Genomic DNA, 12,828 nt, shown 5'->3' on the forward strand with positions numbered 1-12,828 from the left:
CAACCCCCCCGTACTTTGTGTATTGGCCATCTTCTTTCTTTTCCTACGTTATTCTGTGTGCCGTTGTTTCCCGGGGTCTTTTGTGTGAAAGTAACGTGTGTGTGTGCGTGTTTGTTCCGCGCGCACCCAAATCAAACGTCGATCGCTGCTCCACAATCTCGGCAAAACTGTATCATTCTCCCCTCCGCTGTGTGCGTGTTTCTTTGATTGTCACGTGAAGAAGTGATTGTGCACTTGAGTCAGCAGATTCAGTTTGAAACCAAAGGCCCACTCTTCGCGGAATGATAGCGTAAATGCGCAAGTGTTTCAGGATTAGCAGAAATCGCAGCGCGTGCACCGACTGCGGTCATGATCATCGGAAGAACACACACACGCACACACTTAAATTGCATACGTGGCTCGCGCGGCGCACCAAGGCCCATCCGGCCGCTCCGCTTAGATAACGCCCCGCTCTCTACCTTGCTCTCGAATGCAGGTGCCGGATTGTGTTGGCTGCGACTCGCGACTCGCGACTCGAACGACGGAGGGTTGTCCCTTGATGCGACACGCGGACTCTCCCTCTGATTTGGTGTAGCCTGAACAATTCTAGAAAAAAGCCAGTCAGCCACCCAGACGGTGAGCACGAAAGTGAGACTCAGTTGGCTACGAAAGCTGCTAAGACAGAAGGGGTAGAAAAGGAAGAAGAAAATGTGCAAGGGCGTATCAAGTTGTGTTGTGTTGGCGTAGACCGCGTTAATTTGTACAGCGATCGAGCTCGCGGCTCTACAAGAAGAATGTGTGCCAAGCGATTTCGCTCTCGCTCTCTTCTGCTTGGCACCTTTTATCAAATCTTCATATCGCGTTCTCCACCTGCTGCGGATGAGATGCGGCTTTCTACCACACCAACACACCCAGGCATACTGAGATGGAGAGAGAGAATTTATTGAAATCACCACCCCAAAACGAACCAGACCAACTTACCGTATCGCACAAAACCACGCATGACAACGACGACGACGCACAAAGACGCTGCTTGATCGTCGCAGATAGCAGCGACGTGATCATGACGACCGATTACAGATCCAAGACCGAGCATTCCGATCGAGTCGAGCCTTCTTGAATTTTTGATTCTCGAACATCGTACAGCTGAGCTATGCGTACGCGTGTGTGTTGGTGAAGGCGGTGGCGAACAGCACTAGCATGGGATTTATGTGGGGCGGCGGCGGCGTCCATCCCCCCATCACGTGCGACGCATTCCTTTGCCGCCATCTAGCGTGCGTGAAGAGCAGCCCCACTCTCTACGTTCCGCTCATGCATTATGCGTGAACGGTTGCGGTTGCGACGTTGGTATAGCCCTGCGAGGGGGATGATGATGGTGCCAGCGCGGTGGGGTTTGTTTATATGCCCGAAGGTCTCGTACTGCTGGCGACCATTACTCATCCCATAACTCTCCCTCGACCGCGTGCGCGCGCCGAAGTGGTGGGTATGTGATGAGCATGCGGTATCTTACAGCGGGATTTGTTGTATTAGAATAGAACATGTAGGCCAAATTGCTGCTTTGGGTGCTTTTGAGATATTTGTTTTTAGTAACAAAGCTCATAGGCGGTCATCTAACAGAGAAATTTTATATTAATTGAGATAAAATCAATTGCCTGTTTTGCGCAGCTTAGTTAAATATATCAATCCAGCACTCTACGATCGTTGCGATCTGTGCTCAATCGTCGTTTGCACGATCTGCTCATACTAACTCCATGAAGGAGAGCGAATGTTCCTATACGACTCGCTTCAATCTTTGTGTGAGATAGATTATTAAGATGGATCTCACACTCCATCTCTCTCTCCCCTTCCGGGTGCTAAAACACAAGACGACTGATTTGGCACCATCTGTGTTTATTTCGGAGTCCCTCCAACCCCCGATGAGATCACGCGATAAGCTAGGAAAATCTTGCCGTAAGAAAACTAATCGCATTGAAAGTAATAATCAAAGAAAACAGTACGTTAAAGAAAAGATGTGTAGTGATGGAATCAGGGAGAAGGATGCACCAACCGAACGCATTGAAAAACACTTCCAAAGGCTTTTGGTTGGTAACCGAACACGCAACTCAACTCCGTTTCCCGAAATCTTAAATTCCCTCTTTACCACATTTCCTTTTTGCTGCAGGGCGGCGACCGAACGAACGCATCTAGTAGCCTGGTGGTGGTGTGTTGCAACCATCCGGTTACGCGTGGCAAACTCTCTCTGTCTTATGTCATAGTGTCGCCGGTAGTACGGCACACCCTGGCCACGCTGGCTGGTGGCCACCGTATACGCCCTACAAGTGAGAAAATGCAGCGATTGCATGGTTTTCGACGCTACTTTCTGTCATATTTCGGGTTTTCTTTTCTTTGCCTTCAAATTAGTAACTTACGAACGGCAGCTTACTTTGATAAAAGATGAGAAGAACAAAAGATTGAAAAACGAATCTCGGCACGCGACAGGTGGCGGCCAGCCACCGTTAACGAACGTTTTGTAAACTACTGGAACGCGTTATGCGCATGATTGGTGGCGGAATGGAACACGCACTAATAGCTGATAACGAAGTTTAGTATGTGAAAACGTTAACAGCTTTCGTAAACCAATAGCCGTGGCCACACGGGGCGAAAACTCTAGCGCAAACGAAAAAATTAATGTCAAAACGGTTTCGCTTACCCTTACACGCTGTCAAACTTTTATACGTCCGCGGACTTTTTCGCTGAACCCTTGACGCTATCGAACGCTTTATTTACGAAAATGTAGGTTCTTTTCGTATTGTTTTTGCATTTTTAATATAAATATAACAGCAACAGCAACAATATCGTTAAAAACTGCAAAATTTATTCGGAAATCAACTTCAGCGGCCAAAACACTGATGAAAACAATACGTTTGACATTTCGGCATAAATTTTCGGGTTTTTACCCCTGCCACACGAAGCGAAAACATTTTGGCATTAATGTGCAAATTTGCGCGCAAATTTTCGCCCCGTGTGGCCACGGCTAATGGTTAAAGCGTGGTGGACACTGGGCTGTACATCGGTTACAAATGTAAATGTAATGTAAATGGAAATGTGATTCTTTTCCATTACTCTCGATCTTGCTCTATACTTTCACATGTTGTTTTTAAGGAATCGAAACGCAATTGTCACCGAACAAGCAAACGAACGAGAAATCGGAGCCAATGAACTGAATCAGAACCCCATATCGGTGCCAGCGACTGGCACGTCGGTACGCTATAAGGAAGGGGGAAATGCAACACATATCGATCAGTATTATCCTACACCGGCGACAGTGTATGTCGAATGTTGCACACGCATTTGCATTCCGCATTCTCGTCACGTTTCCGAAAGCGACACAAAGAAAAGAAGGCACACTGTCACACAACCCAGCGAAACGGGGTCTTCGATTGGGACGGGTCGTGGGACATCTTGATGGTGGAAATATTAATATGCTAAAACTTGGTTCGCATCTCAAGTTTCTAATGGACAACTAATGATATCGTGTGATGGGTATGGAGAGAGAAAAAAGCAACGCTGGACGAGAGGGGAAAGCAAGTAACCTAGTTCGCTGAGCTTCTCTGCTGTCACGATTGCGTACACTTTTGGCACCCCACCAGTGAGGAAAAGAGGAAGAGGGAGAGAGAGAGAGAGAAGGAGAGAGAGAGAGAGAGAGAGATAGAGAGAGAGAGAGAGAGAGAGAGAGAGAGAGAGGGAGAAAGAGAGAGAGAGCGCCTGTGGACCGTGCTGACTGATGTGATTTTTGCAAACCTCGGCGAAATCGATCGATCAGCGATCACCGACCATCGGCGCGGGCGGGTGCTTCATACGACACACGTAGGGACAATCCAATTAGTGTAAATTTGGCGGTCTGGCGGACTATAGACGGTGCGAACGGTTGAAACCAATTCTCCATGGCTCATTGATTGTTAGAGCTTGATTTCATCTAGCGTTGCGATTTTTATCGGTGATATCCCGTTATAAAGTGGAACCTTTTTCTGCAAAAAGGTCCATTGATTTTAAGGAACAACTACTTTACGCAGAATATCGGATGCTAGTGCAAATAGTATCACAATTGCATCTAATTACATTTATTTCAAACCAGTTTCTGGAGTTCAACAAAATGATTTCTAGATGTATTAGCTTTCTTGACGCACAGAGGACCGGGACAATCGGGGGCTTGGAATTGAATATTCAACTCTTTCCAACGATCCAGTTGTTTGTCCAATGTCCAGAAATGGAATGCGGTTTGTGGGATAATAGCCAGTTTTCAATTTCGGTTATCTAGCGCTCTGTTCCGTAACAAAATTGACAAGACCAACACCCTGCTGACTCTTATCGGGTACCGGTTTTCCTGTTGTCCAGGTACCGCCACGTCCGAATGACATCATTGGCGGGGTGCTCGGCTGCCTAATGGGCATTGATAACAGCCCTTTCGCTATCCCTGCTTATCATTGCTGATGTTTTGCGTTCCACAATGCGCGTACCAAGCGCTAAACAGGATGCGATACTATAATTGTTTCTGTTTCGCACAACAAGAGACAGCAGCCGTAGACGGCGTCGTGCGCCGCCTCTTTGGATTGTGGCTTGTTTTCTATTTAATAGCTCAACGCTTGGCAGCATGTTGTGCCTCCTTTCATGTGGATATTGAAGATTTGCAGAAAGAGCTTCCCATTGAAAGTGCACGCTTTAATTTCAAATTTTCCGATCTTGTTGATCCGTAATTGAAAATGGCAAACGCACTCCAAATGAAAACAACGATCAGAGCCAGAGCGCACTTTGATGGTTGTGTTAAGATTTTCATCCATTTGCTGTGATGCACTTTTCTCGTCTCGCATTGCCCCGCCTGCTTTGCCCGTCCATCGGATCGAATCAGCGGGAAATTGGTTGAAAACGGCGGCAACTGTAGCAGTAGCTTTTCACCAGTGTTACAGCAATCCGCAAACATCGCTGTTGAGTTTTCCCATTTGGTGCTAGTGGTGGTAACCCATCGTCTTCTCGCATCCCCTCTGAGCGCTCGTAAAACGTTGCGTTTCGTGCATTTTCGGTGTTTCCGTTGTGGCGAATCGATTCGAATCTAAACAGTTTTAATAACACAGCAATCCTTCGCTTTTCTACGAGGCACGAAACTCACTCACGATCTCTGGTGTCGTCTAGAGTGAAAGAAAAGAAGGCATGTTTCGTAGTTGCCTACATCGTTCGGCGTGCGTTTCAGGCCCTGGTATTTCTCGCAGTCGCAGCATCATTCTCCTCTCTTCATAATCGCTTGCCTCATCATGAACAGTTACTCCAGCATCGATCATACACCGCCTGGAACCGGCCTCCTATGGTCTCTACTAAAGTACTGTTTCAGCTGCTTTCGATACTGTTGAGTAGCGTGTGCACACACAGCACAACAACAATGTGTTGTGTTTGGTGTGCAGCCCGCGGAGTTCTGCTTCTTCGCAAACACCGCAAGAGTTGTTTGTTTCCATTATGGCGACTACGGCAGCAACCAACGTTACTACCACCACCACTACATCCAGACAAGACTCTCTGGCACGGCATTGGAAAAGTGAAGTTAATTGCTTTCCATCCATCAGTGATTTTGAGTCCGGTTGCTAGTCACTCCGCTGGCTTGGGTCGCTTAGCGCGACGAACGCACCAAAGACACAGCAGCAGCACGTGTTGGAATCGGCAGTTGGAAAACGAAGTTTATGGAGAAGGTGTGTTCGGAATTTTCTGCAGCTAGCATGGCAATAGCGTGCTGAACGCAACTGAGTGATTCGGAAATTAAAAGTGATGAGCTCGTTGAACAAGAAATCAAAGCCATAACCAGACGTTTGCTGCTGGTCACGTTCAGCTCCGTTGTTTCTATCATTCATCCTGCCTAGGGGTGAAGCAAGTAGTTAGAGCAGCAACGGTGACTGAGATCGGTTAAAGTTTCAGTTTCTCTTACCACGTCGCAGTCCAGCATACATGCATCTTTGTGCCTGTTCGCATTTATGTAGCTCTGTTTACAATGCCGATCATGGAAATGGTTTGAACTGTCCATAATTATGAGTCGCATCTGTTCAATGTACATAATGGATAGTTTTCAATCATTTTAAAATTGGTCCTTAAATTCTTATACGTGTACGAGTTCCTTCGTTTGCTTTGTTTTTTTATTAACTCCTTTTATTTCGTATTATTGTATAATTCCAGCATTACAGAATGGCGGGTTCCCACAGCAGTAGCAGTGGCGGCCTGCCCGAAGAGGTGAAGGCGGCCGTATTTGTCATACGGTCGCTAGTAGCTTCGCGCAAAGAGGCGTCTACGGTACAGAGCATAATGCGCGACTACAAGGAGCTTGAGGGTGAAGCGCTGCCGTACCGTAAGTACGGTTACAGCACGATCGAGGAGCTGCTGATGAAGAGCGGGGAATTTATTATTAGGCGAGGAAATGGGGAGCAGCAGGAGCGTATCTACGTGAAACCGACCCGTGACGGGGCACATGTGCGGGAGATGGTGAAGGCACAGAAACCTGCAAAACAGTCGTCGGTCAAAAAGCAATTCTCCGCGATGCGTACGCCAACGTCAGCGACAAACAGCTTCACCGGTAGTCGTGGGTCCACTGGTCGTGGTAGCAGTGGTACGGCGTACAGCAGTATTTATCAAAATGGACGCTCCCCAAAGAAGGTGAGCTTCGGACAAAAGTCTGGTTCGCCGAGCAAGAGCGATCTTCTTTACTTTGCGATACGCGACACAGGAGCAGCTTCGTCGCAAAATAGAAAAAATGGCCAGGAGACCAATAACAATAGCTTGGCAATGAAGAATCACAATACCACCACCACTGGTGGCCAGCAGCAGCAGCAGCAGCAGCAGCAGCAGCAGTTGAAAGTGAACGATTTGCGTCAAAAGCTCGTTGGTCGTAACACGGGACTGAGCCGCTCGTCGGTGGATATGCGACAAGGAAACGGAGCTCTTATTCCATCGAATATGATTATTACGGTACCCAACGGATCGTCCGGTAGCGGTAGCTATGTACGCAGATTAGACTTTTCCGATACGAAGACGTCAGCGGGTGGTCAGCATGAAAAGGTGACTGCCGTTACCACTGCTAGAGCACCGAATACGAGCAACAAAATTGCCGGTTCCGGTCGCGTTATTCCTCCATCGGTGCCACCACTACCGCTCCTGTCCCTTAATCTACCGCCGCCATCCGTCCAGACGCAAATCGTTCCGAAAACATCCACCAGCAGCGTCCACGCACGGCTCCAGCGTGCGAAGGGTGATGCACGACCACCGGTAACGACAGATTACGTATCCAGCAATGTGGCACCTGCGAATGCTACTACCTACACCTACCAGCGTTCGCAATCGCTTGTCAATACGCCGTCTAGCGAAACACCGTCATTCCCGGGCCGCAAATCAGTGCAGAGTCGAATCACGGTGAATCAACAGGTGGTTCAGCAGGATTTAGAAAAGGTAACCCAGGTGGCACCATTGTCACCTCCGATTGCCAATGGTGGCACTACTATCACCACTGTGACAAACGGAAAAGCTGTGAGTGCTGCGGCGTACTCTGGCAGAAGTGTTAGTTCGCCTTACACGAATGGTGGTGGTAGTAGACCGTCTGCCGATACCGAGTTTACGTGGAACGATGTAAATGCGACGCCCGTGGAGCTGCTGATGCGATTCAGTAACCTCAAAGGCTATCCGCGACCAGAATATCGCTACTATCGGCTCAAGAGCGGTCAGATCCAGTGCCGGGTGACGGTTAACGGGTCTACTTATTCGACCTACCCGTCCGAGTATGGGAATGAGTTCGAGGGTCAGTTCGCGGCGGCTAACATTGCCATCGAGGCCATCCGAAGCGACGAATCTCGCCAGACATACTCGGTGTGCCTTGATTCGGATGAGGAGATCGCACACCATGTGTACGAGTTGCTGTCGAGCTGTCCGCACGGTATGTTCAGCAAGCGCATTCCGGATGCGTTCGAGCAAGCGCATAAGTCAACGCTACCGGATCACTGGTTTTCGCTGCTCGATCGCTACTCGAATCAGTTGTTTGTACTAGAGGATGGTCCTGGTGATACGATTGTGTTTGCCCGCGAGCAACCCTCGAGCTCGGATGCTGCCTCCAACACATCGGAGGCACAGCTGATGGCACTTAATCAGCTTGTGCTACCGTGGGAAGAGCAGTACTGGAATTTGTACATAACAAACCCGGTATCGACGGTGGAGATTTGGGCACGCCTGGTCGGCAAAGAGTACAGCGTAAGTAGAATTCTTTCCTTAAACGATAGTTTACTTTGCATCCGTTGCCATGCAGTCATCGGTATTGTTCAAATGCCGCTCATTCTTTTCTCTCCTATAGCAACGGAAAACTTACCTGCAGTTTTTAGAGTCACGGTTTACGTTGATCCTTGCTGCAAATAAGTGCTACCGGATTTTTTTTGTTCTCTATACCTATTAGGAACTGTTTTTAAATATCATTGCTTGCTGGCACTGAACTGTTTAGCTATTTTAAAAGTTCTACTGCTCTGATCGCATATCGGATCCCGTTCTAATGGTCTTCTCCTGACTTCCTTCATTCCAGGACAAGATGGATACATTAATCACTGACATCGAGATGTCGATGCTCAGCAACCCGCCTACTGCTGACGATTCAGTAGGAGCCGTTGGCGAGTATTATCTCGTCTGCATTACCGACTGCTGGTATCGGGTTCGTGTGGATGAGATCAGCTACGAGAGCAATCAGTGTCAGTGCTTCCTCATCGATATTGGCGAGCGGGAACAGTTTGCACTCGATCAGCTGTACCGGTGCGATCCGAAGTATCTACAGCTGCCGGGACAGGCCATTTGTTTCACCCTCGAAGGGCTTGAGGATTTTAGCGAAAATCCGAAGGCCAAACATCATCTCGATAGCCTCATCAGCGGTCGCGTGTTCATCGGAGGGATCTTGACTAAGCGTGAGGAGTACGAAGAAGCGGAGCAGGTGGGTGGAGTAGGCACGGGCCTGCTCAAGCTAGCGCTCTACGATACGTCGAAGGAGGAGGAAGATGTCCTGATGAACCCCATCATACTGAAGCACATCTGCGATGATACACCACTGCCGGAGCTGAACCGGAAAACGGGGAATTTAGTCAACATCTCACACGTGGACGATCAGGGCGATGTATACTGCACGAAGGACGGTGCAATGAGTTACATCCAGGTAAGGGTCTCGAAGCTATGGCGATAAAAAACGATAATTAATGTTTCGTCTTTCTTCCTTCCTTCCTCTCTTCCTCTCTACAGAAACTCATAACAAATTTGACCAAATCCGACGTACTCGAGGGAAAGTACCGTGGACTGTACGAATCGAAGCTTACTACCACGCAGCAGCGACTGTACCTAGTGCAGGACGATAGTGATGGCAAGTGGTACCGGGCGGCGTTGGACGGCGAGGAGTCTGGTCCCTACTGCCGCATGCTGTACGTAGACGTGGGGTGCCGTCGCCGCACGAATGTATCGAAAATCTATCGGCTGGAACAGCTCAGTTTAGCGCTAAGCCGTTACCCACCGCAAGCGCTCCGTATGCGGATGTTCGATCTGCCGGATTGTAGCGAACAGTCGGTGGTGGCGCGTCTCCGTGCCCTGCTGAAACCGGCCATGCGAGCGATGGCAAAGGTCTGCGCCATGGCACCGGGCAGTGTACCGTTGGTGAAGATCTTCGTCTACGTTTCCGACGGCGACACCGGGAACAACATTCTCGTGTGTGTTAACGATTCGATCCGCGACGAGAAGGAGTTCGAACTCGGCTCCGAGCTTATCAGTGCACCGCGGACACCCGGTGGTAACGAGAATGGTGCGACGAGCATTAGCTCGTGTTCGTCCGGTGAACGGGACTCCATACCCAGTGAAACCAGTGGCACTGGTACGGGCTATACACCGCTGGCCAACAAAGAAGCGAAAGAACTGGCCAAACGCTTCGATGGACTCAATCTCAAGACGACGTCGACCACGACGGTGGCGACTGCTAACGGCAACAGCCGTGTCCCCGCAGTAGTGGAGAACAAGTTGGCCAAGATGGCGCTCCCGCTCGTAGGCCAGCTGTTCGACGTAAAATGCACTATTGCTTCGAATCCGAAATTTTTCATCGTGCAACCGTATTCGTACAATCTTCAGCTGAATCGACTGATGCACGAACTGCAAGACTTCTGTATGAAGAAGGCTTTGCCAGTTCGTAAAGATCAGGTGCGCCAGGGCGAGGCGTACGCTGCCTCTTATAAAGATGGGCATTGGTATCGGTAAGTACGGCAAGCAAGCAGCAATAATTAGCTGACGTTTTTCCGGTGTCTAATGTGTTTCCGGTTTTACATTGCAGTGTGATCGTGTTGAACATCATTCAGGGACCGAAACCAATCCACGTGTTTTTCTGTGATTTTGGCCAGTTCGAGGAGCTCGATGTAAGCGCGCTGCGCATTCTGACGCCCAACTTCCGCGTATTGCCGCAACAAGCGATAAAGGCTCGACTACATGGTAAGATGATGAACCGTTGATTCCGGATCCGGAAATCCTAATGTAAAACCCATCTTATTCTTGCACAGGTGTCAAACCGTTGAATCCCAGCAAGGGCTGGACGACGGACGATGCGGTCCGTTTCCAGAAGCTGGTTGTTGGGCGCAAGTTCGCCAGTATTGTGCGAGGCATCGAAGCGGACGAGTTCAATCCAAAAGAAAAGCTCGTCGATCTGGAGTTGATCGACGTTTCAACCGAGGATGATATTTATATCCATCGGGTGCTGGTAGACGAGGGCCGAGCCGTCTACACAGCCGCACAAACAGTTTAATGGTTCGAAACGAAGAGGGGGCTAGGAAGACATTTATTAGGCCATTCCCCCCTCCAAGCGCGCTAACAATGGGGAACGAGTGTTAGATTTCTCTTTGTTTTTTTAAGTATTGATAAGCTGCATTCCATAATTAACGAATTATTTATGGACAAATGAAAATCGAGTTAGACGCATATTTAAGCGTGTAAAAGAAGGTATAACCTATGGATATGAATCATTACTATCTATTACTGATGGACTAAAGATAAGGCCGCTATATGTCTACCCAATACTCTGATACTAATAAGCGCCGTGGGTCGGCAGCTGTTGCTGTTCTTTTGGTTTTTTCTTAAATATTTAATCTCGACATTATCATCTCCATCGCGTGTCCTAGGCACGCAAGTCTCATTCGGGCCTTGGGTCCCTCTACGTTCGATGCGTCCATGGAGTAAGGAAAAAGCGCAGCATACTTTTAGTGTCTAAGGATTTGTTTTCTTGGCGTTGTCGAATGCCATTTTTTATAAAATAGAAATAATCTCATATTTTACAACCGAATAGAACACTCTGCGCCCTAGAGGGGTTTAGGGGTTCGCGCCTAAAGCAATGTGCGCGATATGTTAGTAGAGCTTCCAAGCCTCAGTAACTTACGAGCGACACTCTAATTGGGCATAAATTAACGAAACACTCCTTGGAAAGAGAAGACGACAGCACGGAAACTAGTGCTATGCATATGTACTAAGAGAAGGAGAGTGAGTGATGAAATGAGGCATTCAAACGAACGTGTTGGGGGTCGTGTAATGAACCCGCATGGCCTGCTTCCGTTTTTATAGCTTCTGCCCGTTGCATGTGTACTACGGGAACGACGTAGACGTTGGTTTCCAGAAATGCTGATGCGTGCGGTTGTGATGGTACCTAGAGTGTGAGCTTACCCTGCCAGAGCTAGCCACAGCGTACGATATAATATGTGATAATACTGGAAAACCTGAATTAATGTTGCCTTTCTTCCATTTATAATGAATAGGGACTAGGGACGAAGCACAGCGCAGGAAATGGAAGGAGAGAGGAAAAGGAAGAGAGAGAGAGAGAGAGAGAGAGAGAGAGAGAGAGAGAGAGAGAGAGAGAGAGAGAGAGAGAAAGAGAGAGAGAGAGAGAGCGTAAGAGAGCGAAAAGAAAGTACGATTTTTTTACAGTTAGTACGAGATGAGATGCCTACGAGAGGCGAGATGCCTATTGAAAGGCAGGAACGTAATTTATTATTCCCCTAACACTGCACTATCCTTTCACTTAGTTTAATCCCCATAGCAACAGGGAGGCTGAGGAGGATAGTAATGTGTAACACGTGCCTCATTCAGATTGCTTATGTAGTGTATTGCGGTAATGTAATGGATACGTAAGAATGTAATGGAATATTGCGGTTAAATTTTTCTTTGATATCATTTAGAGGAATCTAGGGCCACATATATATCCCCCACATACCGAACATAATTACTATCCGATGCACGGACGCATGCACGCATAGCATGATCATCCTATTCTATAGTAGACGCAGCTGCTGCTCGTCCTATAATCGCTCATTACTCGTTGATTTTAGTGCCTTAAGAAATGGGAACCGCATGTGATGGATATTAAAACTATTGAAGTGAACTATTGAACTATTTAATCCCCCTTTCCTTATTGATTGTTTGTATGTTACGTTTTAAACGAAGAAAACATTATACACCCCGCGCCACCATCTTTACAATAGCAGCCAGCGAATCATTTTGCACCCACTACTACGAACGAAACAATATGAATTATAAACCCCCGTCGTATATGACAGAGCCATTTCTTATTACTACTTCACGCGAATACCGATTTTTGGGTACGGAAGCGAACTTTTGGGAAATCACAAGAACAAACGAATTAAAAGCGAAATAGAATGCCATGAAGGAGGTGGGTTAAAAAAGTGACTTGTTTTATTGTTTTATTTCCTGTTTTTTTTTTAAAGAAAGAAATGCCACTTTTAGCCAGCAATAGCCAGCCCACAAAATGTGAAAATGCCGATAAAATGTGCCAGAAACTTAAAC

General features: G+C 47.8%; 1 protein-coding gene across 1 annotated transcript in view; it reads left to right on the top strand.

Moving 5' to 3' along the window:
* LOC125957381 (tudor domain-containing protein 7B) overlaps positions 1–12,724 on the top strand; it is a 13,114-nt gene extending 390 nt beyond the window's left edge. Inside the window, exons 2-6 of the mRNA XM_049690043.1 lie at positions 6,172–8,226; positions 8,549–9,166; positions 9,250–10,241; positions 10,319–10,473; positions 10,542–12,724. Of these exons, the coding sequence (XP_049546000.1) occupies positions 6,181–8,226; positions 8,549–9,166; positions 9,250–10,241; positions 10,319–10,473; positions 10,542–10,783 (4,053 nt within the window). The 5' untranslated portion in view covers positions 6,172–6,180 and the 3' untranslated portion in view covers positions 10,784–12,724. The remainder of the gene's footprint in view (positions 1–6,171; positions 8,227–8,548; positions 9,167–9,249; positions 10,242–10,318; positions 10,474–10,541) is intronic.
* The last annotated feature ends 104 nt before the right edge of the window (positions 12,725–12,828 follow it).

This window comes from Anopheles darlingi, chromosome 3, assembly GCF_943734745.1.
Source record: "Anopheles darlingi chromosome 3, idAnoDarlMG_H_01, whole genome shotgun sequence".
In the NCBI taxonomy this organism is placed as follows: domain Eukaryota; kingdom Metazoa; phylum Arthropoda; class Insecta; order Diptera; family Culicidae; genus Anopheles; species Anopheles darlingi.